This window comes from Schistocerca piceifrons, chromosome 8 (genome assembly GCF_021461385.2).
Source record: "Schistocerca piceifrons isolate TAMUIC-IGC-003096 chromosome 8, iqSchPice1.1, whole genome shotgun sequence".
Classification (NCBI taxonomy): Eukaryota; Metazoa; Arthropoda; class Insecta; order Orthoptera; family Acrididae; genus Schistocerca; species Schistocerca piceifrons.
The window spans coordinates 375,812,467-375,838,527 of record NC_060145.1 but is presented as its reverse complement, the minus strand read 5'-3'; the positions used below and the strand labels follow the sequence as shown (position 1 = coordinate 375,838,527).

At 41.2% G+C, this 26,061-nt stretch overlaps 1 protein-coding gene across 1 annotated transcript; it reads right to left on the bottom strand.

Annotated features, from left to right (window-relative positions):
• Window positions 1-4,109: 4,109 nt before the first annotated feature.
• LOC124712355 (nuclear envelope pore membrane protein POM 121-like) lies at window positions 4,110-25,270 on the bottom strand. The gene is made up of 3 exons (XM_047242650.1): window positions 25,250-25,270; window positions 14,480-15,005; window positions 4,110-5,578 (listed from the first exon to the last, which is right to left on the bottom strand). Exons 1-3 carry the CDS (start codon window positions 25,268-25,270, stop codon window positions 4,110-4,112), a joined length of 2,016 nt encoding a protein of 671 aa, XP_047098606.1.
• Window positions 25,271-26,061: the final 791 nt, after the last annotated feature.

The window sequence follows — 26,061 nt, the reverse complement described above, 5'->3', positions numbered from 1 at the left end:
CAAGCCTACACTTCTACAGAAAACTGTATCTTCAGAGAAATACCAACAAAAGTTAAGAAATGTATATTATGTCTATTAATTCATTCACTAATTAAATTTGAACCTTATGTTTTCGTTTGTCCTCTTTTTTCGAACTTCGTCTTTTTTTATACATCTGCATGTGGTCACATGCAACCCATTCACACTGTAATTCCATTTCCAGCACATTTACATCTTACTGCTAGCAACGGTCGGTTTTCATTACTGCTGGCGATGTCATCTGTGACTTCCGTATATTTTTATAGCGTCCTTTATAGCACTGATACAACCTTTAAATTACGGAAAAACGGGCGCATGCCTATTACGCGACTCACGTCATATTTGCTATTCTTGGATAAACGATTGCATTATTATTATTGTTGTTAATCTATGTCTTGGTTGCTGGAAAGTTTTCAGTGTCAGAGTGTGGAATGTCATGCACGGGATGGGTGTGCAACCTTTAAAGTATCGGAAGATACAAGACCTAGCAGTGATGACTTTCCTCAGCACGCGTGTCTCTACCAATGGTAACCGCATCAAATTGGAAACATCCCTGACTTCGAAATGTGTGTTCTGTTTACTGATTACTGACGACGCCGCTTTATCACGCTAAGCTAACAGCCACAAACGCGTTGTCTGGGAGTTGAAAACTTTTAAGGCAGCTCTTGTGGTCCACCATAAACAGGGACTTACCATTATTCCATATTATTGGGCTGTACCTTCTGCCTGAAACGCTCAGTGAAGGAAATTATTGCATATTTCTCATGAAGTACTACCTGATATTTTGGAGAAAGTCCCACTGGCAGTCAGACAACACTTATGATTCCAGCATGACGGGGATCCACCACACTTTGTCGTTGACGCCGGAGAAAAGTTACACACTGTATTCCTCGACTACTTATAAAGAAATTTAATAATTTTTTTCTTATTGATAAATGTATTTCTTTTCTTATTGATAAATGTGTAGATAATAATTCGAGTCTCATACCGAAGATTAATTTGAAAAATATTTAACACTGGGGGACAAAAGAAGATTTACTCTCTTCGTTTATTGGTTTTAGTAACAGTCACCTTTCGTTGTTCTCATATCCTGGTGATTAGATGTATAAAGGAAGTGCTTGTCAAATTCGAGTGAAATTGCGGTAAATAATGAAAGCAACTTCTGAAGCAATTCTAATTTACGATACCATGGATCCCAGCTCCTGTAACTCTAGAAAGCTATTATTATTTTAATTTTGCATGGAGAATTTAGATGGAGGCGACGATCTTCACGACGGCGCTGCTCAACAATAGAGATAAGTGAATGTGTTTATCTCTTTCCCTCCGTGGCCGCCAATGTCAGTTTCAATATTTTGGTCATATTTGCGGCGACATTCAGACCCTCGAATCTTTCTTTTCATTTAATTACGAAGTCCGATTATTTTCTTTCTCAGGTGAGTAAACGCATTTTAACCACAATTTTTTTTTACCCAGGCCACGGGAATGATACGAGGTGCGGCTAGAAAAAAACCGGACTGATGCTGGAAAAAACATTTATTTACAATTATTTACAATTTCATGTTATCTCCTTCAAAGTACTCTCCTCCTCGGTCTCTACACCGCTCCATACGAATTTTCCACTGTTCATAGCAATGCTGCAGATCATTTTCGGTAAGTCCATACATTCCTTCCGTCGCTTTTTCTTTTACTGCTTCAACAGTCTCAAATCTAGTTCCTTTCAAAACTGACTTGACTTTAGGGAAAAGAAAAAAGTCACAGGGGGCCAAATCAGGTGAGTAGGGTGGATGATCTAAGATGGGAATGTTGTGTTTTGCCAAAAACGTCTTCACTGACAACGCACTGTGAGCTGGGGCATTGTCTTGGTGAAGGATCCATGACTTTTTTCTCCACAAATCGTTCCGTTTTCTCCGTACTCGCTCACGTAGGGTAGCCAGGACGCTAATGTAGTAATGCTGATTCACTGTTTGTCCCTCTGGTACCCAATCAATGTGCACAATCCCTTTGATGTCAAAAAAAACAATCATCATTGCCTTGAATTTCGATTTTGACATTCGTGCTTTTTTTTGTCGTGGAGAACCAGGAGTTTTCCAATGCATCGATTGGCGTTTAGTTTCGGGATCGTAAGTAAAAAACCACGATTCATCGCAAGTAATAACATTTTGTAAGAAGGTGGGATCACTTTCAATGTTTTCCAGGATGTCAGAACAAATCATTCTTCGGCGTTCCTTCTGTTCAATTGTGGGACACTTTGGAACCATTTTTGAACACACTTTGTTCATGTTGAACCTTTCATGAAGAATCTGCCTAACACTTTCCTTGTCAACTCCTGTTAACTCAGACACTGCTCTGATTGTTAAACGGCGATCTTGTCGAACAAGTTTACCGATTTTTTCAATGTTTGCATCAGTTTTTGCTGACAATGGTCTGCCAGTGCGAGTGTCATCACTGGTGTCTTCGCGGCCATCTTTAAATCGTTTAAACCACTCAAACACTTGTGTTCACGATAAACAATCATCGCCGTACACTTGTTGTAACATTACAAACGTTTCACTTGCAGATTTTCCTAGTTTGAAACAAAATTTGATGTTAACACGCTGTTCTTTCTGTACACTCAACATTTTCCGACGCACAGACAAAACGTCAACTACTTAAAACAGACGCGACGGGCAGACTGAGTGCAGGAGGCAGATGAAACTCGAGCAGTAGGCGGAGCGAGAGTCACGTGACAGGCCACGCGACTTTCAGCCTTATTGCATTCGTTTTATTGTTGCACCAGTACTAGTCCGGTTTTTTTCTAGCCACACCTCGTAATACTCAGAATGTACGTGCCTCTATCCCGATCGTACGTTCGAATACAGCTGAGTGTGTTCCGACGTAACTATACTTATGACCCACTTCCTTTTCAGTATTAATTCTTATTTTGAACCAGTGACTCGCGAGTGTACGTGCCCACTAAGTCTGCACCGGCGTACTTTGTACGGAAACACACGCTTTGATACGGAACATTGTAGAAATAGTTATATCGCTCAGGATCACATGTTTCCAATTGGGTGGTTCGGTGCTACTTGCCCTTCTGACTGTTCTCCTTAAATGACAGCCATTTTACAAGCGGCTCTGCTAAAATGTCTCTTTTACTGCCATTGTCATCGTTATTGTACGTGTGTTTTCCAGATGAGTACGAATCTTGAGAATTATTTTAGTAACATAGATCTTTTTGTTAGAAGTAGTAACATCATGCTCCATGTCATCCTTTCCCTATTAGAAAATTTCGCTTTTCTTGCAACAGTGTGTTCAGCTGGAAAAGCTCTTCCACGCTTGATACAGTAGGTCCAGGTACTTTAGCACTCTTCTCGAGTCTTGTCACAGATGTGTCGACCAGGAGGCACCGACAATCTGCAATCGCCAGGAGTCTGTAAGGTATGTAATAGTTGACCGAAAACTCTAACCACTTTGACTTTTCAGAATATGACTATGCCTCCTAGCAGAATCTTTTGACGCATTACACATGTTGCTGGAATTGATAAGGACCTCAAGATGGTTATTCATCAAACCAAAATCGTTGGTAGAAAAAGAAATTGTGCAATTGAGATTCTTTAAGATTAAACGACAGGACAACATCGCAGTGTTATAGATAAGTTAGAAAAAACATTCACTGTTTAAGCTAATGTGGTTCAAATGGCTCTGAGCACTATGGGACTCAACTGCTGTGGTCATAAGTCCCCTAGAACTTAGAACTAATTAAACCTAACTAACCGAAGGACATCACACACATCCATGCCCGAGGCAGGATTCGAACCTGCGACCGTAGCAGCCCCGCGGTTCCGGACTGCGCGCCTAGAATAAGCTAATGTGTTCACATTAGTTTGCCCAATTACTCTATACTATTTATTGACAAGATAAGCTCAAAACAGAAAGAGATGGAGGATGGTATCAATTATTTTGGAGTACACAAATACGAACAAAAGTGCAGAACTTGGTTGTTAGTCAAATTTTATTTATTAACTGGCAATAAATATACAATAAGGAGATATTTACACATGGCTATTAACCTCCTGTTTCTTTAGGCTCTGCATGACGAACTTTGAAAGTGGTCAGTGGGAAGTGGTCTTTGTGACTGTGCTGGTGGGGAACTGAACCGTGGAAACCGTCTTTGGAGACTCGGTGGTGCGGCCTAAGGTGTCAGCGACGTTGACGAACTTGAAGCGAGGGTACCAGCCGAAGCGACTGTGGGATGGTACGGCTGCCCCAACACCACCACCACTCATGAAGGCCACTGGGGAGTCAGTCTGGCTGCTGACGCTGTTGAAGCCGGATGGAACCTCTGGCTGAGCAGTGACACCACTGAAGAAGCCCTTGGGAGTGTCAGGCTTGGCAGCTGGGAAGGTCAGGAAAGCTGACTGCAAGTTGTTTTCATGTGCTGATGTGTCTGTCTCCATGGCTGTCGGCGTGACAAAGTGGACCTGCTGGTCAATGGTGGACGCTACAGCAGCTGGTGAATTACTTTGCTGATTTGGACGTGCCACTGGTGCAGGCCTTCTTCCATCTCCCATGGGAGTTGGGAAGCTCCCTTGCTGATTTGGCTCTGCCGCTGCCACAGGCCTCGAGTCTTCCACGGGAGCTGAGAAGACTTGCTGATGTGGCATCACTGTCGCCACAGGCCTCATCGCATCTCCCATGGGAGCTGGAAAGCTCCCTTGCTGGTTTGGCACCATTGACGGCACAAAACTCCTCACATCTCCCATGGGAGCTGGGAAGTTCTGTTGCTGGTTTGATACCGAAACTGGCACTGACACCCTCATGTCTGCCATGGGAGCTGGGAGATTGCCTTGCTGATGTGGCACCACTGTTGTCACAGGCCTCCTTGCATCTCCCATGGGAGCTGGGAAGCTTACTTGCTGATTTGTGAATGGAGGTGGAAAAGGTCTTGCTGCAAATGCAGCGGGACTTGAAAAACTACCTTGTCGGTTTGGGAAAGGAGATGGGAAAGGGCTCATAGCAAACGATGTTGGAGCTGAGAATGCCCCTTGCTGGTTTGTCATTGACGGTAGTAAGGGTCTCACTGCGAATGAAGTGGGAGGTGGGAAAGTTCCCTGTTGGTTTGGCGGAGGTAGCGGCAAGGAACTTGCCGCGAATGTAGTGGGACCTGTGAAACTCCCTTGTTGGTTTGGCACTGGAAAAGACACAGGTCTCGTTACATCAGCTACAGATACTGGGACGTTCCCTTGTTGAAACAGCATTGCATCTGGTGTTGGCATCATCGACTTTTCAGCAGGGGCAGGCGTCACCTGCTGTACAGTGGGAACTGCTGCACTCAGGAAAGTTGCAGGCGCGCTCGCTTGGACAGTCGCCACTGCCGGTGCCGATGCTGCTGCCTGGTCCACGGATACGCCTCGAGACAGTGGAGCTTCGATGTTGTTCCCAGTCTGCAAAGACTCCCGGGGGACTTCATCATTGGCTGTTGCTGTAGCTTCTGCTGCAGCCTCCTGTTGGGTGTCTCCACCATCAAAGATGTTGTAGACATTGAAGTACGATGGGACTGAGCGGAAGAATGGTATACGAGCTGTAAACATGAAGAATTACGTTAGTTAGGCTATAAAGCTAGGCTGCGAAATTAGAGAAAAAGTCAGTTGTACAGGTAAATTGAGGACTATAAAGAATAAACCCTCCACTGCCACGGTTAGGACTGTTTGTTCTGTTTTGTTTACTTATTAATAGGAATGGTTACGACATATTGAGTTTCGTTATGAAATGTGGTACGATCGTGATGTCGGAAAACACGCAAAGCAATGAGGTTTGTTAACGACAAAAGCGCACCAAGTTTTAACAACAAATTAAAAGAGGTCTTATGAGATGAGACATATGTTGAGGTGACAGAAGATAGGGGATACATCCGAATATCTAATCAGACCTCCATTTGCTCAGCATAGTGCAGCAACGTGAGCTATCATGGACTCAACAAGTCGTTGGAAGTCTCCTGCAGAAAGACTGAGCCATACTGCCGCTATAGGTGTCAGTTATAGAGAAAGTGTTGCTTGTGGAGGATTTTGTGCACTAACTGAACTCTAGGTTATGTCCCATAAATGTCAAGCGATCTGGGTAGGTAAATCATTCGCTCGAACAGTCAAGAATGTTCTTCAAACCAATCGCAAACAATTGTGCCCTGGTGACATAGCGCATCTTTGTCTGAAAACAAGAAGTCCATGAATGCCTGCAGATGATCTCCAAGGTGCCGAACGTAACCATTTCCACTCAATGGCCGGTTCAGCTGAACATGAGGACTCGGTCCGCGCCATATAAACACAGTCATTACCATCATGGAGCCACCGCCAGCTTGCACAGTGCTTGTTGGCAACTTGCGTCCATAGCTTCGTGGGGTCTGCCTCACACTCGAACCCTACCATTGGCTCTTATCAACTGAAATTGGGAATTATCTGATCAGGCCATGATTTTACAGCCGCCTATGGTCCAACAGAAACAGCTGCAATCCCAGGAGAGGAACAGCAGGCGATGTCGAGCTGTTAGCAAAACCTCTCGCGTTATTCGTCTGCTGCCATAGCCCATTAACTTCAAATTTCGTGCATTGTCCTAACGTATACGCTCGTCGTACGTCACACATTTACTTCTGCGGTTATTTCACGCAGTGTTGTTTGTCTGTTAGCACTGAGAACTCTGCCGGCCGCGGTGGTCTAGCGGTTCAGACGCTCAGTCCGGAACCGCGCGACTGCTGCGGTCGCAGGTTCGAATCGTGCCTCGGGCATGGATGTGTGTGGTGTCCTTGGGTTGGTTAGGTTTGAGTGGTTCTAAGTTCTAGGGGACTGCTGACCACAGATGTTAAGTCCCATAGTGCTCAGTCATTTGAACTGAGAACTCTAAACAAACATCACTGTTCTCTGTCGTTACTGCATCGCCCACTGCATTGTTTGTAGTGAGAGATAACGACTGAAATTTGGCATTCTCGGTACATTCTCGACACTGTGGATGTCGGAATATTGAATTCACAATGACCCATGCGTCTAGCTCCAACTACCATTCCGCGTTCAAAGTCTGTTAATTCTCGTCGTACGGCCAGAATCACATCGGAAACCTTTTCACATGAATCACCTGAGCACAAATGACTGCTTAGCCAATGCAGTGCACTTTTGTACCTTTTGTACCCGATACTACCGCCATCTGCATATGTGCATATCACTATATCATGACTTGTCACCTTAGTGTATATGGAAAGAGATACTAGTGTGTCAAATTCAGTGTATTCCGTGGTAATTTTGTGTCAATATTTGAATGTGATTGACTGAAAAATTATCCAAAAATCCCATCAAAAAGTCACGTAAGCCATGGATAAATATGAAGACTAAAATTTAACGTAAAAGGAAAGGTAAATTTGCGTCGACGTCAGGATGTGTCCAGACGTCCAAAAAGTACTGTAATATATTAAGGAAAATCATGAAAATTTACAGAAACTACACGTCTTGACAGAAATGAACAACGCAAATAATAAGTTTAGAACTATATGAGATATTGAGAAACATGAGACAGGACAACCAGACACCATAATAATTGAACTAAATGACAACGTGTGACTGAGAATTGGCAAGCTGTAATGATTTTTAATAATCTTTTTCTAAATGTAGCAGCAAATATAGGATTAAACGGATCAGTTGAAGAAGTAAGAGTTCTTATGCAACCAAACTGCTGAGGTCATCGGTCCTTAAGCTTACACTCTATTTAATCTAACTTAAACTAACTTACGCTAAGGACGACACACACACCCATGCCCGAGGGAGGACTCGCACCTCCGACGGAGGGAGCCGAGCGGACCGTGACAATACGCCCTAGACCGCGCGACTACCCCGCGCGGAAAAGACAATATAGAAAGATTTCATTCCACAAAACTTTTAGCAACGATAAGTAGTGCCAGCATCTTTCAATGAAATTAACAGAATTAGATATATTCAGAAAAACGAAAGCTCATATGGTGCTGATGGACTTTAAAACAGATTTCTTGCAAGTTGTCCTAACGTAATACTTTGTGTCCTCAGTGATATACGTAATGCATCACTGGAACAGGTAATTCTTTCAGAGAGACTAAAATATGCAATTGTAAAAGCTCTTTATACGAAAGTTACAAGAAAGATTATCGCCCAGTTTTCTTACTTATATATTTTTCCAAAATATTCGAGAAAGTAACGTACTGATGAGGAATATCTTATTTGAACAGAAATAATTTACAGAACATATCACAGTTTGGATTCTAGAAGTGTTGCTCAACTGAGAATGCTGTTTACACATTCACTGGCCAACTATTATAATCCCTAAATAATAAAATGCCGCCAGTTTATATCTTGCTATCTTTGCAATGTGTTTGATTGTGTAGTTTCAATTTTACGATGTTGACGGGTTTACATACAACTAATTTGAATTATGCTTAACGAAATGAATGGAAAAACTTGTGCTAAGTAATTCAAATAATGTAGGAAGGAGAGAAAATTCAAGTAAGTTAGGAGGTACCACAAAGGGACTCCCACGAGATCCTCATCTGATCCTCCTTCCACGTTGATGAAGCAGAATTGGTACTTTTTGCAGACAATAGTAGTGTTATACGGTACTCTACATCTAAGTGACTACTCTACAAATCACCCGCCCAGTAGAGAGTTGTTTGAACCACTTTCAGACTGTTTCTCTACCGTTACTCTCTAACAGCGCGTGGTAAAAATGACCTCTTAAATCTAACATGACCTCTTAAATCTCTCTGTACGAGCTCTGATTTCTCTCATTGTATTATGATGATACTTTTTCCCTACATACTTTCGCGATAGTAAAATACTTTTACGTTCAGAGGAGATTGTCTGCGATCGAAATTTCGTGAAAGATTCTAGCGGCAACGAAACACGCCTCTAGTCTAATGTTTGTCATCCCAAATCACTTATCATATCCGTGACATTTTCCCCCATATTTCGTGAAGATTAAAATGAGTTGCCATCCTTTGAACTTTTTCGATGTCTTGCGTCAATCCTGTCTGATACAAATCTCGTACAGGACAGCACTACTCTAGCAGAGGGCGAACGAGCGTAATGTAGGTAATCTCACTAGTAAACATTTTGCATCTGCTAAGTGTTCTGCCTAGGACAGTCGATAGAATATCGACATACCGATACTTTTCCCAAAATACTTCGATATGTATCGGCTACAAACTTCCACTGAAATATCGAAATAAGATTGTTAATATCGATGATCGATGTCTTTATTTTATGTTATAGATTTTTCACAATTGTCAGTAAGTATTTTAAGTTGTTCTTTTGAGATTGTAGTAGAACATAATTTTACATTCACTCTGTGAAGAAATCTTACAACTTTTTGAGCTTTCATCACGTCCAGACTTTCTCTTTGAATGTGCGAAGCAATTATATGGCACAAAAGAAGTAGTCCAATTGCACTGGGGGCGGGGAGGGGGAGAAGGGGATAGGGGTGGTGTGAATGGAATAACAAGATTTCCGATGCGAAGAAACAGCATATAGCATATTTCTTCACATTGCCATTCTTCAAAAACTGTTGCTGAAAATGATGATCAAAAATCTAAATGACGAGGTGGGTCTTTACGGTGGACGGACGGTGTCAGAGGAAATTCTGACGTAATCGGCACTCGACGCTACCAACAGAAACGGCAACGTTTAGCTTCACCACGCAATTTTGACATTACCACTGCTAGGTCGCTAGCGTTGACAAAAATGAAGAAAACAGGAAAGTCGAGATAAACTGTTCCGGACAAATCCGAAATGTGACGAAACCGGACGACGGACCCAGCGGAGATCTTTGATTATGCCACTTACATACGGTTACCAGCGGTAACGAAGTGGTTATCTCCAAGCGTGAAATTGCATCGTTATCCTTGCAATTATTGCTCTAAGTGGGACAAGCAGGCTGCTAGCTTGTTGATGTAAAGAGTATCTAATAATAAATTAGTATTTAAATATACAACTGTAAAACCAGCAGTATATTTATAATGTGCAGTTGATATTTTTATGGACAGGTAAAGCGATATTTTTCCGTCGATATATCGATATGTCTATTACGTCCATCGATGTATGGGGAGACGACATTGTCCTTTTAAATATCGATATATCGGCTTCCCGGTATTTTAAAAATATTAACAGTCCTAGTTCTGCCAGTAAAACGTAGTATTTGGTTTGGATAATAAATCTGATTAAATAGAAAGCAGCAGAAGCTATTGTTATTGCCTGAACGTTGCTTTTCAGTGAATTGTTAAATGGTTCTCTGAAAATAGACTCCCTCTAAATTTTGAGAAAAAACACTATATTCTATTTTGTAAAACAAATATAGTCAATAGCAACAACTGATGTAGAACATGAAAAGAATTCAGCAGACAGGATAGACTATTTCAGTTTTTTGGGTGTGCATGTTGATGAAAATTTGAACTAGAACAAGAATATTAGTGAGCTTCTCAGGCACTTAAGTTCAGTTCTTTTTGCTGCTCATATAACAACTAGTTTTGGAAACAAACGAATCAACCTCCTAACATATTTTGCATATTTTCCGTTAATTATGACTCATGGAATAATTTTCTCGGGTTTTGAGATCTTGTTTGAGAACACATATTACTTCACGTGGTACATAGCAAGTAATATGAGTATGTCAACCTCACCCCCATATACGTTCGATATTATTTTAATAATATCCTCGTACTGACAGTCTGCAACTATATACGAAAGTAGTAAGCAACAATTTTTAAACCTCATACACTTTTACAGAAAGCAAGTACTTGGGCGTAATCCACAGACTTTTCTCTCACTTTTAAACATAATCTCCATTTATTTGCACATATTCTTCCCATCGTTCTGCCGGTTTCAAATACCCTTCCGATAGGACTCCGTTCCATCTGCACGGCCGGCCGTTGTGGCCGAGCGGTTCTAGGCGCTTCAGTCCGGAACCGCGCTGCTGCTATGCTGGCAAAAAAAATGGTTCAAATGGTTCTGAGCACTATGGGACTCAACATCTATGGTCATAAGTCCCCTAGAACTTAGAACTACTTAAACCTAACTAACCTAAGGACATCACACAACACCCAGTCATCACGAGGCAGAGAAAATCCCTGACCCCGCCGGGAATCGAACCCGCACGACCACGAGCTGCGGACCCTATGGTGGCAGGTTCGGATCCGGCCTCGGGCATGGATGTGTGTGACGTCCATAGGTTAGTTAGGTTTAAGTAGTTCTAAGTCTAGGGGACTGATGACCTCAGATGTTAAGTCCCATAGTGCTCAGAGCCATTTGAACCATTTGAGCCATCTACACGAATACACTGACGCACTGTTTTCTGAATATGCTCCGTCTCGTAGTGCTAGACTCGCATCTGTTCCTTTACGGAATGAAAAAGATGGAAATCGGAGGGTGTCAAGTCGCTATTGTAGGGAGGATGTGTAAGATTTTCCATCCACAGTTTCTTCTCTGAATTTTGTGGTCTTGAGTCAATAAATGTGGGACCCAACGATCACAAACTTTTCGATAACCAAAGCATTGCATCATTTCTTACACTGTACTGTGCCCTACTGCATGGTTTGCACTGAATGTCTTCTCTAATGAGCTCACCATCTCGTAATACCTCTAGCACTCACACCGACATCTTCATAGAAGTTGAAGTCTGAGGTGAATTTCAGCAGCAGATTTTGCCTCTTTGACAAGGAATTCAATGACAGCAAGCTGTCGAAATGAAACATCACTGTCGGCCATTTTGGACTTGCTGTCTGAAGTCACGTGATAGATGCTAATAGCGTCGCATTATGGCAACATACGGCGGAAGGTCTGAAGATTACTGTCCTGCAGTCGCTTTAGTTACATTGTTGGAATTAGCATTTTAACAATGAGTTGCTCCGGAGTTTCAGTATCACAATCAATAAACCTGAAGAATTGAAGAATTGATATTAAATGAAGTTAATGATTTGCGACCTATACTATAAACATGACAGTCAAGTCGAAGAACAGCGTGTCTCGTGCAAGTGCATTTCACTGTAGCAGTGCCAGCGGTAAAATCCAAAGAAGGTAACGACAACACCGACGGTAATAACTATAGCTTTCCGCTGCTTCTTTAATGGCACACTCGCTCTTCTCATTCATTTACACTACTTTTGTGAATCGTAACACAAAAATTTTCATAAGAAAGTTATCTCAGGCACCAGCGCGAGATTATAAATCGTGCACTTCATCACAATGAAAGAAGGATATTATAAATCTTCCATAAATATAATATTATAAGTCTTTCATAAATCTCTTACTCACTTCTCTGTGTTGTACTTCCCACTCTGTTATTAGGCTGCTGCAGAGGGGGCGGAAAATAGTGACCAACAAAGATTGCGCGCGGAAGTCGAAAAGGTATATTTGCAAAAAGTCATAACCGAGTACTAGCAGAATTGTAGTGTAAATCTTTGCGCGAGATCGATTACTGATAAGAAGTCTCGTTAAACTTCCTGCAGCGTTCAAACAAGCCACTGAAGAGGTTTGTGGCGCTAGTTGTTTTGAGTGCAAGCTTAGGCATTCCTATAACAACCCTGCTTCGAGAAAAAGTGGAGCACGCAATAACTTCAACTGATTTAGAAGAGTCTGCAGAAAATGCGTTACTCACAGTAGTCCCCTGGATAAAAATGCTTTTCTTGCCATGGCTACAGTTCCGGATCCCCAGGTCAAGGACATTCATTTTGATACTCCTCTTGCAGTTTCAGGTGCAATAGCGGAAATAACTAAAGAAATTCGTTCTGAACATAGGTGAACGGTTCAATTTCCTCCTAAATATAGAGTTTCAGATGTCACACAAGAAGACTCTAAGAAGCCTCCAATTTGGTGACGACATGAAATGTTGTTGTCTCAAAGCTCAATCACGCAAGGAATTTCTGGGCCCAAAGAGCTAAAGCAATACCTCGATCAACCACATTAGGACGGATCTATAATTCTGTAAGCTCTGAATTAACAGTCGTCATTTCGCACTCGTTTCGTCAGAAGTTGCTCAAAAATTATATGCTAAGCTTCTCCTGTTCCGCGCGGAAGTGTCTTCCTTAATAAACTTGGTTGTCCTGACAACAGAAGCAGACTGATAAGGGGAAGTATTAAAGAGTTCTTTTAATGTCTATAACTGATAATTACTAGTTACATTAATTAGCTTTTTTGTAAATAAGTGATTTTATAGTACATGTGTCTTTTACTAATTAATGAGTCATTTTTAAATGTTTATTAATCATTTCTGTGATTCTCATCAATCTAAAAAAAATCCTGTAAATATTAAATCGTCAACCAGTACGAAAACATATCGATTTTTGTGTTGCTAATATCGATACCTTTCGTAAATGCCGACAAAAGTATATCGATAGTTCCAAAAATTTTCCAACGCCTCCAACAATATACTATGCACTCATACAGTTGCGACACGAGTAAATAGCCTCATCCACAACACTCTTATAGTTTTTTAGGTTCAAAAAATGAAGAATCTGCATACATTTCCACAAGCATTTGTATATGAGCTAAAACTCCAAGAAAATTTGATTGGGGAAAAAACATCGATGTTCTTACATTTTATTGTCTTCTTTTGAGAACTAACAGTGCTGAATGCCGGATGGGTGGGAATTTTTCCACGTTCCAGTCCCCCCATGACGGCTCCAGGTCCATTCAGCCTGCTATCAAACGGGTACCGGGGCCTTACCTGGGGATAAAAGGAGGCTACATCGATGGGTTGATGGGCCCGCCACCCTCCCCTTTCCCTCCACCTCCTAGTGCCGCGGTGAAGAAAGGCACACTTTATCTACAATCAGGCGAGGATCCTGGTCTCGGGCTGTGCACCGCAAACTTTTTTAAAGACTCTCTTAGGAACCTCACCGGCTAGGGTCATTGCCTGGCTTTCTTCAAGTTACTCAGTGGCTCGGAAAGAAATATAGGCTAATGGTATTTGCAGGGCTTGGTCAGAAATGAACGTGTCAGAAGTGGGAGCTCTAGATGGGCAAGCGTTTAGAGGGAATAGCATTTTTGGCGCGGGTCAGGCGAGGCTTGGGTCGTTCAAGTCTGTGTAATTTTTAGGCAGCAGCTGGTGCAGTGGTGTGTCACTCGACCAGCGCCAAAAATGCTATTTTTTTCTAAACGTTTTCCCATCTAGAACTCCCACTTCTATCACTTTCATTTATGGTCATGTACTGCATATAGCACCAATTTGGATGGCATCATTTATGACGAACAGACGTGGTCCCCTCGCTCGTAGAGAGTACACGTCTCTGCAAAAAATGTAGCGATGATGAAAGATGATACATTTGTTTCTGCTGAGGTTTGAAATCTTCGCAAAAGAGAAATGATTATTTCAAGAATAAAATCGTAACTGACTGATGTTACTTCTGTATTAGTCCCACACATTATTGCTAAGATACACAGACATGTAGTAAGAGACTTCTAAACTGTAGAGAAGGTTTACTCACCAAGGTGCTTATGTGCAGGATGTTTATGGGAGTGATGGTGGTGGTGGTGGTAAGGATATCCATGGATGTAAGGATCGTACTCGATGATGTGCTGGTGGTGGTGACCCTTGTGGGGCTTCACAAGCTCCTTGTGCACGTGAACATCTTCGATGGGCCACTTGTCGACGTTTTCGACGTGTCCCACGGGCCACTCGCTGTGGACATCCTTGACGTGTTCTACAGGCCACTCGCTGTGGACATCTTTCTTGTGCTCCACAGGCCACTGACTGTGAGAATAAAGAGGGTAGTCTTTGTGAGGATACAGGGAAGTAAACTTGTGAGGATATTCATAGTAGTCCTTGAAAGGATGGACAGGATAGTTCTTGTACGCAGGGTAATCGTTGAAATGGTACAGGGGATAGTGGCTGAATGGGTATACAGGGTACTTGTGGTAGGGGTACCAGGGGTAGTCGTTAAAAGGGTATCCAGGATACGCAGTGTCACAGCCCACAAGCACCATCAGCCAGGCCCCCAGCAGGAGACATACCTGTAACAGATTAGCAGACATACTTATTTGGTTCACTGGAGGATAATTTCACACAAAATGAATGTTTTCATTCTTTCTGTTAAAATGATCAGACAATCTGAAAAATTTTATTAGGTGTAACTGGGAAAAGTATACAAGATTATGCACTGCTATAAGATCGTCCAAAAGGCAATACCACATTCTCTAGTCGTGGGAACCTAAATCTTCTCAGAAGGCTTAACGTTGACACAGGACTGCTTAGGGTAATTTCTTAGCAGCAATAGAGCCCACATATGTAACTGGATTTTTAGGTACGGTCCCTGTTCTATGTATGCCCCCCAATGCAAGACGTTACTGGAGTGGACTTTTCAAGGTAGAAAAGCCGAACATTAATAAATCCTGTGTATCACTGCTTAAAACTGAGACAGCAGCATTCCTAATTATAATAGACATGATCCCGAACATATTGACTGAATTCTGCACAACATCAACACCGCATGGCGCATGGCGGAGAGTACCTGCAAAGAAGGTTTGTAGGCACCTCTCCGTATACATCTCAATTTTTCTAATTTTTTCCTCATGGCCGATACGCCAAATGCTGATTGCATAACACAATACATTTTTTGAGAGTTACAGGAACATCAAATGCCAAGTTTGGCAGTAATATCAGGGTAGTAAAGGATGGGAAAGAACTAATAGTGCTCCTTTGATATGTCTCTATATCGTCCACTAATTCATCTTAGTTGGTGATTCAGGTGAATGAATAACACTCAATAATTGACGGAACAATGGTTTTATAAAAGACATCTTTCATTCGTGGATTACGCTAAGGTAGTTATAAATCTCAATACGTCGCCTGTTTTCCTCACGAGTAGACACGACACTGTGGCTCCAGATTAAATCAGCCTGGACAGATACTTCCAGATACTAGGTGGTTGTAATTTACTACAGTGACTGAATGTCAACAAAGTGGTAAGCGATATGGGGTTTTCCGTCAGTTTAGACGCATTTCGTTATATTTATGTAGTGGTTGGTTTACTAGTCTGTGTACCAACTCGAAATCATATACAGGTCTCCCTGCATTTTGTAACAATTTTCTAACAACACGACTTTCCGTTGGGTCAGTTACGTTAGCTGTGAGCAGTAACATCCCTATCACGGAGTCTCTTGAGGAACACGTGATATACCTTCGATTCTGAGATAGCCTCGTCGTTAAAAGACCAAGCTCTGTTTGTTAGGTAAACTTCAGTCAACCGGCACACCTGATATTCGTTATAAAGACATTTAGGCACTCCGGAGATGTTTCGAAGTTATTTTGAAATACAAGAAGCATGATAACAAACTAATCAGCGTTATTTTAATTTCTTGTGTGCTTTATGACCGAACAGAGTAACCTAGGATTCACATGTTAGATGGTTGCAGAGTTCATGTTGATTCCTAAAGATGAGCTGTCCGTTCTTCGAGAGTTAATATTCCTCCAGTCAAGTTTTTGAAAAACAAGGCGGTTTCACAAAATTCTTTAAACATCGCTTTGCGGAAATATAAAATTTGCAAACTTTGCAAGTTCAAAAAAATTCAAAATCTCAAGAAAAATTCCATCTATACAAGAAACTGTTGTAACAGGACCATGTATTCAAAGGCTTTAGAGTTTGGCTTCTGTTTGCAAAAAATCCTTCCGTATTGTAAAACGGCGCTCCAACGTTTCGCTCACTATTCATTAGTGTGTGTCTGCTACTGCCTGGTCAGTTTCATGTACTGCCTTCACTGCCGTCCTTATAATCCCAGATCTTGGGGCCAAGTAGTTTTCCATATACTTTAATAATGACCGAACCACTGGTTCATTATTTTAGAATATATCACGATTGACAACCCAGAAGATTCATATCGTTAACTCACTGTTTTAACTCATTAGTTAAGTTTTAATGATTTGATATTAAGCTTTATCCATTGTATACTTGTTCTCAACTATCTTCGTGCACAGTGCATGCTACACTTCCCATATCTTGTTTTGTATATTGGTAACTCGACCGTTTGCTTTCAATAACTACACAGTCATCTTCTGCAGAAGAACTAATGAGGTGGAAACTATCACGAGCGTGTTGCAGTCTCTCTTTACCCTTACAGTTTTTCACATCCACGGATCATTCCAACACAAATTTCCTTGCTGCCGTGGCAGAAGTTTTACTAAACTATCTTGTCTTCTCTAAGTATTTCCCATTTACCTTGATTTGTCTGTTTTCCTACTGTCCTCCATTTGTTACTTCACTTGTTTACTTAATGAGAAAAATCCGTCTATAGATCATGTACCAAAAACTTCCAGTGTTTTTCTTCCCCTTCGTGTCTTGGTACTAATATTTGATTCCAGTATAGTTATTTCGCTTTTATTTTTATTTACAGAATTTATGCATTTTTATTTATTATTTTAATATATTAATTCCTCTCCTGCCTCAACCTTTTCACCTCAGAGTAGCACTCGCAGTTGAATGTATTGCAATATCTGCCTTCCCCTGTATTTTTTACTCTCAACGGATCCCTCTCTTACCGTGGAGGTTAATTCCTGGGGTGACTTAACACACGATTTTGTCGTCCTGTCCCTTCCTCTTGTCAGCATTTACCACAAGTTCCTTTCTTCTCCGATTCTGCGGAGAACCTCCTCATTCCTTAATCAGACCACTATATTTTCAACATTCTTCAGTAGCACCATATCACAAACGCTTCGTTCCTTTTGTGTTACCGTTTTCCCACTGTCCGTGATTCGCTACCACACAATACTGTGCTAAAGACGTTCATTATATAATATTTCTTCCTCAACTTCAGGCCTCTATTTAATACGAGTAGACTTCTCCGGGCCAGGATAATCTAGTTCTTGTACTGCATTTAACTTTCTTCGGCAGCGACTGTACATATGAGATATTTTCCTGTCATCTGGCAAACTATGTATTCTTGTCTCGTGGATCCAATAATTTTTCACTCATTTTATTTCGAAGTATTTTCCGGTTTTCATATTAAATATTTGGTTATTCTCTTTTCTTATTGCTCTCCTGCCATCCTAATTCTTTTTCTTTGAGTTACATTCAACGTCCTGAGCAATAAAAATTTTATTCTAGGGTGTTCCTTGGTTTCCTTACAATCAAAAAGAAATTTGCGCTAAGTGATTCGCGGAAAATAAGGGAAAAGTAATGCTGGATGAGTCTACGGGAATCTGAACATAATTCGTCCAGACTTCAACCTTACACCACAATTCCACCTGTGTCGATAGCTCCACCGAGAAGCGATTCATTGGATGGGTTGAGGTTCACCGCAGCCAAAACGTATTCGGTGGGCTGGAGGCAGACAGGTTGGTTAAAATGGCTCTGAGCACTATGGGACTTGACTTCTGAGGTCATTGTTCTGGACTGCGAACATACTATAAAACTCATCTCACAATTACTGAAAACAAATCAAAAATGCAAAGAGATCTTTGATGCTTTTAACTATACAAAAATATCGTTTGAAATCAATCCATACAAGCAAAACGACTTTTAAATGGTTCAAATGGCCCTGAGCACTATGGGACTTAACATCTGCGGTCATCAGTCCCCAAGAATTTAGAACTAATTAAACCTAACTAACCTAAGGACATCACACACACCCATGCCCGAGGCAGGATTCGAACCTGCGACCGGAACGGTCGCGCGCTTCCAGACTGAAGTGCCTAGAACCGCTCGGCCACACCAGCCGGCAATGGATCTAAGTGTCAACAAAAATAATAGTTGTTAGAATATTTGTTTTTATACAATACTGACTCTATCTCTAATTTAAAAAGAATTGAACTGTTACTTCTAAGCTTGAGACGCTAGGTTGTTTACTTTTGACAAATTCGTTGCCAATAGTTTAAATGAACACCGAGACGTCAACTAAGAGGCATGCAAGTAGCAGAAGCTGAACGAATAGTGTGCACGTTAGATTTTGTCGTACTAGCGGTGGATCATCTTTAAGAATTTACGATGCACAGATACATTTTAAATTGTCTTTCATTGTCTTGCACATTTTCACCGTATATTAGATCAGTAACAATCTATTAATTGCTGTTATTTTTGGAGTTGTACATGTTATTCTGTTGTTTGCTTAATTTACCCACAGATACTGGGTACAGGGCTCCACAGATCATTTGGACATATTTTGTATTGCCCAAGTTTGACCTGTTTTCTTTCTTACATTTTGTAATTCCCTGTTAGCATGTTTATCGTTACTCATTAGGGGAGTGCGTGTGATGTTTCATGGTCGTCTAGTGACCGATTTCAGGATCAAATGGAGGAAAACGTAGTAGAGACCGCCGTACGCAGTTTCCGGAATTTTCTGCAGTTTCTGTTGTTGCGACACATTACGTGGTATTTCGTGCAGCGTTTGTAAATATTGCTATGTCAGTATATTAAATTAAAGCAATTGAGGCCATTGTTAATTCTCCAGTTACAGATTGTTTTGTGCCGAGTAAAATTCTGTACATTTTAAAACAAATTACGGAGCGAATTGACGGTTAAACCATGCTTGGTCAGTCCTGGAGCACCTTGAACCTTGAAAAAGGTCTCTACCACATAAGATGTGATTTTTGCAAATGAAGTGATTTCTGTAAACTCGTAAGAACTTTCCGTCTTGAAAATGAAAATTTCTGTTAGTTTCCAGTTATTTCAGTTTCAACATATTTTTAACTTGTGACCTGTTTTTGATAATGATGTGTAGTAACACATATACTATTAAGTAGGGAGTATTCAAAATATTTTCTCTATTGCAATACTTTTATATCTGAATACAATTGATGTTCCTGGATAATTTTTATAATTTCAGAACATCACTGCAGCCCACATCAAGTGCAAGCTTGTGGTGTCACCGCCAGACACCACACTTGCTAGGTGGTAGCCTTTAAATCGGCCGTGGTCCGGTAGTATACGTCGGACTCGCGTGTCGCCACTATCAGTGATTGCAGACCGAGCGCCGCCACACGGCAGGTCCTGAAAGACTTCCTAGCACTCGCCCCAGTTGTACAGCCGACTTTGCTAGCGATGGTTCACTGACAAATTACGCTCTCATTTGCCGAGACGATAGTTAGCATAGCCTTCAGCTACGTCATTTGCTACGACCTAGTAAGGCGCCATTATCAATTGCTATTTATCTTGTGATGCATGTACCGTCAGACCGATGTTCACCAATTATGGATTAAAGTTAAGTATTCCAACAGCTACGTACTTTATTTGCTAGACTCAAATCCTTTAACTGTTCCAGACCTCACGCCAGCCTGCGTGAGCTTAAATGCGTGCCTTTCGGCTACCCGTCACTGTAGATTGGCTGTCTTGCCAGTCCACAACAGAGCTATCGTTGCAAATTGAAAGAAAAACAATATTAAACTTAAGTTACAAGGGTGGCTAAAGGCGAAAGTCATTAAGTGATCCAACGTACAACACCCTCAATCAACATTACAATATAAGGAGGTGGCGCGGCTTCAAGGATATGTACAAAAAATGGCATCCCTGTATGCTTGCTGCATGAGATAATGTTTCACATTCTACTGTTGAGTTCCTGTTTTGCAGCTTTAAGTATGCCTGTGTCTTTCCAGACTACATTATCCAGTAAAGCACACATATTTTAAACGACTAATTCTTCAGCCGGCCGCGGTGGCCGAGCGGTTCTTGGCGCTTCAGTCCGGACCGCGCGACTGCTGCGGTCGCAGGTTCGAATCCTGCCTCGGGCATGGATGTGTGTGATGTCCTTAGGTTAGTTAGGTTTAAGTACTTCTAAGTTCTAGGGGACTGATGACCTCATATGTTTAGTGCTCAGAGCCATTTGAACCATTTTTTAACTAATTCTTCTTACCGAAAAATTATGAATCTAAGTATCTTTCATATATTTTGAATGAACATATTTGTAGTTCCTTTCTTGGACAAGTTAGATCACCGGCGTAATTCATTTTTTTGGTTACCAGTTACTCGGCTATTAATTCACGGGCACAAACTCCGCCAGTTTCTATTGATATGTATCTGTGCGTCAGTACTGAGTCGTATAAACTATCTCCTTTGAGTAGCAATGCTTGCATCAACAGCACGTTGCATTTCGACGCCAAGTCCTTACGCTTATTGTTACTCATAGAGCCGCTGAGGCACGCAGTATCTGTATGATGTAAGGCTGCACGTCTCCTTCTCTGTACTTACATCATTACTTGCCGCTGAAGCACAGTTTCATATCCCCGCGATCTCCCTAAAGTGATCGATCGATTACGAAATACTCCCTTAAATCATTTACTGCTTACTTGTCTCCACTGTCTTATAATATTTTAGAAACGACAGTAACTTCTACTTGAACCGTTAAAAAATTATTGATGACCACGATTTCGGCTATTATCCATTCTCCAATAACAGCTCACCATGAATAGTGTCAGTGCATAATCGTTGCTCTTAGAATAACATTGTCCTCGTATTAAACATATCCAAACATTTACAAGAATTCTCTCGAAATTGTTGTGTGGCTTACCACGTGCTTTCAATATAGATGACGAGGACTCCTATTTTCTTATGTACGAGCGCAATAATTGGAACCGTTGTAGTAATAACCAAATTTAATGACCGTTCCGTTGAAACAAGTTGCTAAAAAACTCCACTCTTCTGATCTGCTTTTTCACTTCTGGTTTCTTGTTTTTGAAGGGTAACACTACTCCAGAACGAGATTTGCACTCTGCAGCGGAGTGTGCGCTGATATGAAACTTCCTGGCAGATTAAAACAGTGTGCCGGACCGAGACTCGAACTCGGGACCTTTGCCTTTCGCGGGCAAGTGGTAGAGCACATTCCCGCGAAAGGCAATGGTCCTGAGTTCGAGCCTCGGTCCGGCACACTGTTTTAATCTGCCAGGAAGTTTCATATCAGCCCGCACTCCGCTGCAGAGTGCAAATCTCATTCTGGAAACATCCCCCAGGCTGTGGCTAAGCCATGTCTCCGCTATATCTTTTCTTCCAGGAGTGCTAGTTCTGCAAGGTTTGCAGAATAGCTTCTGTGAAGTTTGGAAGGTAGGAGACGAGGTACTGGCAGAACTGAAGCTATGAGGACGGGTCTTGAGTCATGCTTGCGTAGCTCAGCTGGAAGTGCACTTGCCCGCTAAAGGCAAAGATCCTTAGTTCTAGTCACGGTCCAGCACACAGTTTTAATCTGCCAGGAAGTTTCGGTAACACTACTGAAGAATTTTAAAAAAACTCATTTTTATTAGCTTGAAAGATGCTTTGAACCTTCTAAAATATGAGGCAAAAACATTAATCCCAAAAACAATTCTTGTGCGGAATTCCGAGCTACTCCTCAGGAGCCTAAGATGACTCGAAACGGCCCACCATCGCCAGCTCAATACCCCATGCAACGTCTGGGTATAGCATTCCAAAACAATATGCGTCAGCTTGGCGTCGGCAAGCGTCACTACGTGTACGATAAAAACAATTCTTTCGCTTCGATCCTGATTTTTTTCTTAAGTACTGACTTCTTGTAGTTTACTTGCAATCTTATAGTGTACAGTTTTGTCGTTCAGGTAAGAATGAGTGGTAAGAAAGTGTTCAAATGGTTCAAATGGCTCTGAGCACTATGGGACTTCACATCTGAGGTCATCAGTCCCCTAGAACCTAGAACTACTTAAACCTAACTAATCTAAGGACATCACACACATCCATGCCCAAGGCAGGATTCCAATCTGCGACCTTAGCGGTCGCGCGGTCCAGACTGAAGCGCGTAGAACCGCTCGGCCACAGCGGCCGGTGTCTAAGAAAGTGTACTCGAGCAGAAAATATAAGAAAACTTCGTATTCAACACGGCGTGGAAGCAGTATGTCAGTAAAGCGTCCAAAGAATAGATATAAGGTTGATACCAATACAGAAGGAGTCAGTGCCTCTGCTAAGAAATTGAAAGACAGTAACCAGGATTTTTATGTGAATTACGAATTGAGATACAGGAGTACAAATTTGCTTCCCGTTTTCTCTATTATTTCTCAACACGTGAAATGTAAAGCGTGCAATGCAGACATCAGTTTACAAGAACGGAGTCCTCGAGTCCTAGGCTTCACAGTAAATATTGTTTGCCAGACTGTCAAGAAGTTGTTATACGAAGCAGAAAGTTTACACGGAACGCATATGAAATTAACCGCCGAATAGTCCTAGGAATGAAGCAAGCTTGGAGTAAGGCTAAACAGAATTGTAAGGTTTTGTGCGTTCATGGTATTGCCACGACCGATATTTCAATCGTTCTACGATAAACAAGTGTTTATGATTTCAATTGCAACGGTATCAGTAGGACAGCCCAGTCCTGGGATAGCAGATTAACGGTAAGAATTTTCTAAAAGTGGATTTTTTATTTGTTCGTGGCTATAACACACTCCAAAACTTCAAACACGTTTTATTGAGATATGGCTTCTGAAAATGGCACGCAGTATAACTTCAACAATTTCATATCGTTTTATTTAATCAGAACTTTGAAATAACATTTTAAAGGGAATTTGGATTACTTAATTTTAACAATATTTATTAACAAATGACTGTCTTTTTTTATGAAAATTGAACGACTTTATTCAAACGAACACCAGTTACACAAAAATCAATATTGACGCCATCTTGTAATATTTTCCAAGAACATTTTTTTTTAATGTACTTAAATGTATATGTAATAACTATCCCAAGTGCTATTCTTCTATAACCTTCCCTTGCCTCCAAACTAATTGTCAAGAAATTGTGGTATTACCCCTTAAGTTCTTTGAATTATTTAATAACAACTGTAACAAGGGCTTGTATATGTGGAAACTACTACATAACTGAGAAGAACTATAAGTCCATAATACAGAAACGGAAGAAAAAGAATATAAGGATGAAATGAGATACGTATATGTTACTGCGAGAAGAATTTGACAGACTCTTGAAAGAGTTTAGTCGAAATAACGCCTATAGAGTAGGAACGTTCCCTCGGAGTTATTGATATCATTGGGAGACCGGATCAATGTACAAAAATATATGGGAAAGGCGAAATACCCGCTAACTTCAAAAATAATTTCAGTTTCTAGAAAAGCAGATAGTGACAGGTGTAGATATTATCGAACTATCAATGTGTTAAGTGATGGCTGCAATGTAATGAAACGAATTATTTGCAGGAGAAAGGAAGAAACTGGTAGAGATCGATCTCTGGAAAGGTCAGTTTGGGTTCCCCAGAAATGAAAACGTGCACATCAATACTGACTTGACGTTTCATCTTAGAACAAGAAAAAGGCAGATCTAAGTTAACATAAGTTGTAGATATGGTGAAATATTTTGACACTGTTGACTGTGAAGTTATTAGGGATAAAATACAGAGAGCGGAATGGCCATTTACAACTTGTACAGAAAGTACACGGACTTTAAAGAGTATTTGACAAGAAGGATAGGCATTCAGTCTGTAACCTGAGCAAGCTGTGAAGGAATCCAAGAAATAATAAGATGAATAGCATCAAAATTAAAACAAGGATAATGGGTTGTAGTCAAATTAAATCGGGTGATACCGAGGCAATTAAATTAGGTAACGAGGCACTTAAAGTAATAGGTGAGTTCTGCTACTTGGGCAGCGAAGTAACATTACGGACGAGGTAGAGATGATATTAAATTCAGGCTGGCGATAGCAAAAAACTGGTTTCTAAACAATTATTTGTTAGGAAGTCTTTTTTCTGAAGGTAATTGTCTGAGTTGTAGCCTTGTACGGAAGTGAATCGTGAACGATAAACAGTTCAGAGAATAGAAGTTTTGGAAATGAAGAATGCCGAAGATATGATACCTACATCGAGTAACTAATGATGGGATACGGAACCGGAAAAAAAGAAATTTATGGGACAACTTGATCATAAGAAGCGATCTGATGAAAGCATAGTGAGCCGAAGTGGAGAAAAATGAAATTTATAGGACAAGTTGATTACAAGAAGAGATGAGTTGGTAAGGAACATCCTGAGGCATCAAGTAATCATCAATTTGACTATGGAACGAAGTGCGTGGGAGAAGGGCGGGGTGGAAGAGGCTTGCAGAGTGAGACCAAGGCTTGAATACAGTAAGTAGGTTGTCGTAATTATGCTGAGAAGAAGAGGATTCTACGCTGAACCTGACAGCAACAAAGATTTAACATCCGTCGGGATTTAAATGAACGTCATACACATGGTCCAGAATCATTGCTGGTGTGGCTGAGACAATCAGTTCTTTCAACCACAAATTTGAACGTAATTTTCGTCCCAGACGGAATCTAGTTACAGGACTCACCAGTGACCGAGCGTGCGCCATCCCGCTGTCGTGGTGTGGGCCGGACACTGTAGAGCGAGGGGCCGACCCTTGCTTTTATACGCGGTCACTACTCCCGCCGTTGCCTAAGAGGTCGGCGGGCGTTACCAGCTGCGCTTTCGCAATGGCGTACCATCCGACGCCACTGTGTCTAGAGACGCGACGCTCCCGTATACACCCGTCTACTAGCCATGAGCCGCACGCACGGAACTAGAGCCGTCACTGATACCACCGCATGCAGATACTCTTAGTTCCCGAAGAAGTGCCTTTACAGGGAATATAAGAAACCAGCATCTCTCCTGTTTGGTAAAACTCTTATTGCTGAAACCTTGTAGGTATTACAAAAAGCTTTCACACAAGAACATACATTAACATGAAAGCATATAGACTCCTAAACGATTCTATAGAAGAAGTACAAATAAGAGTATACGAATAGAGATATTTGGTTTATTTCTAGTTATTTAAAAGTTACAGTGTAGTAAATGGACAAGTATTATTTGTGTTATCCCCCCTACTTTCATTTCAATGAATGCATTTCGATTTCCTTATATCGTGGGCGTAATTTCAGATTAAATGAATGTTAACGACGCAACTTGTTGCTGGAAGGTCTCATTTAAATCATAAAAGGTAGTTCTGAGGCTGTTTGTAACGGTGATAACCAGAAGCTTTTAGTAACATAAATAAAGCTCTTCCGCCTAGTATTTACTTCGCGTTGACATTTCTTCGCCACTTCTGTCAGTCTTTGGATTCGCACTTCGTCTGACACCTTAAATTCTACCGTGATTGTACGGCTT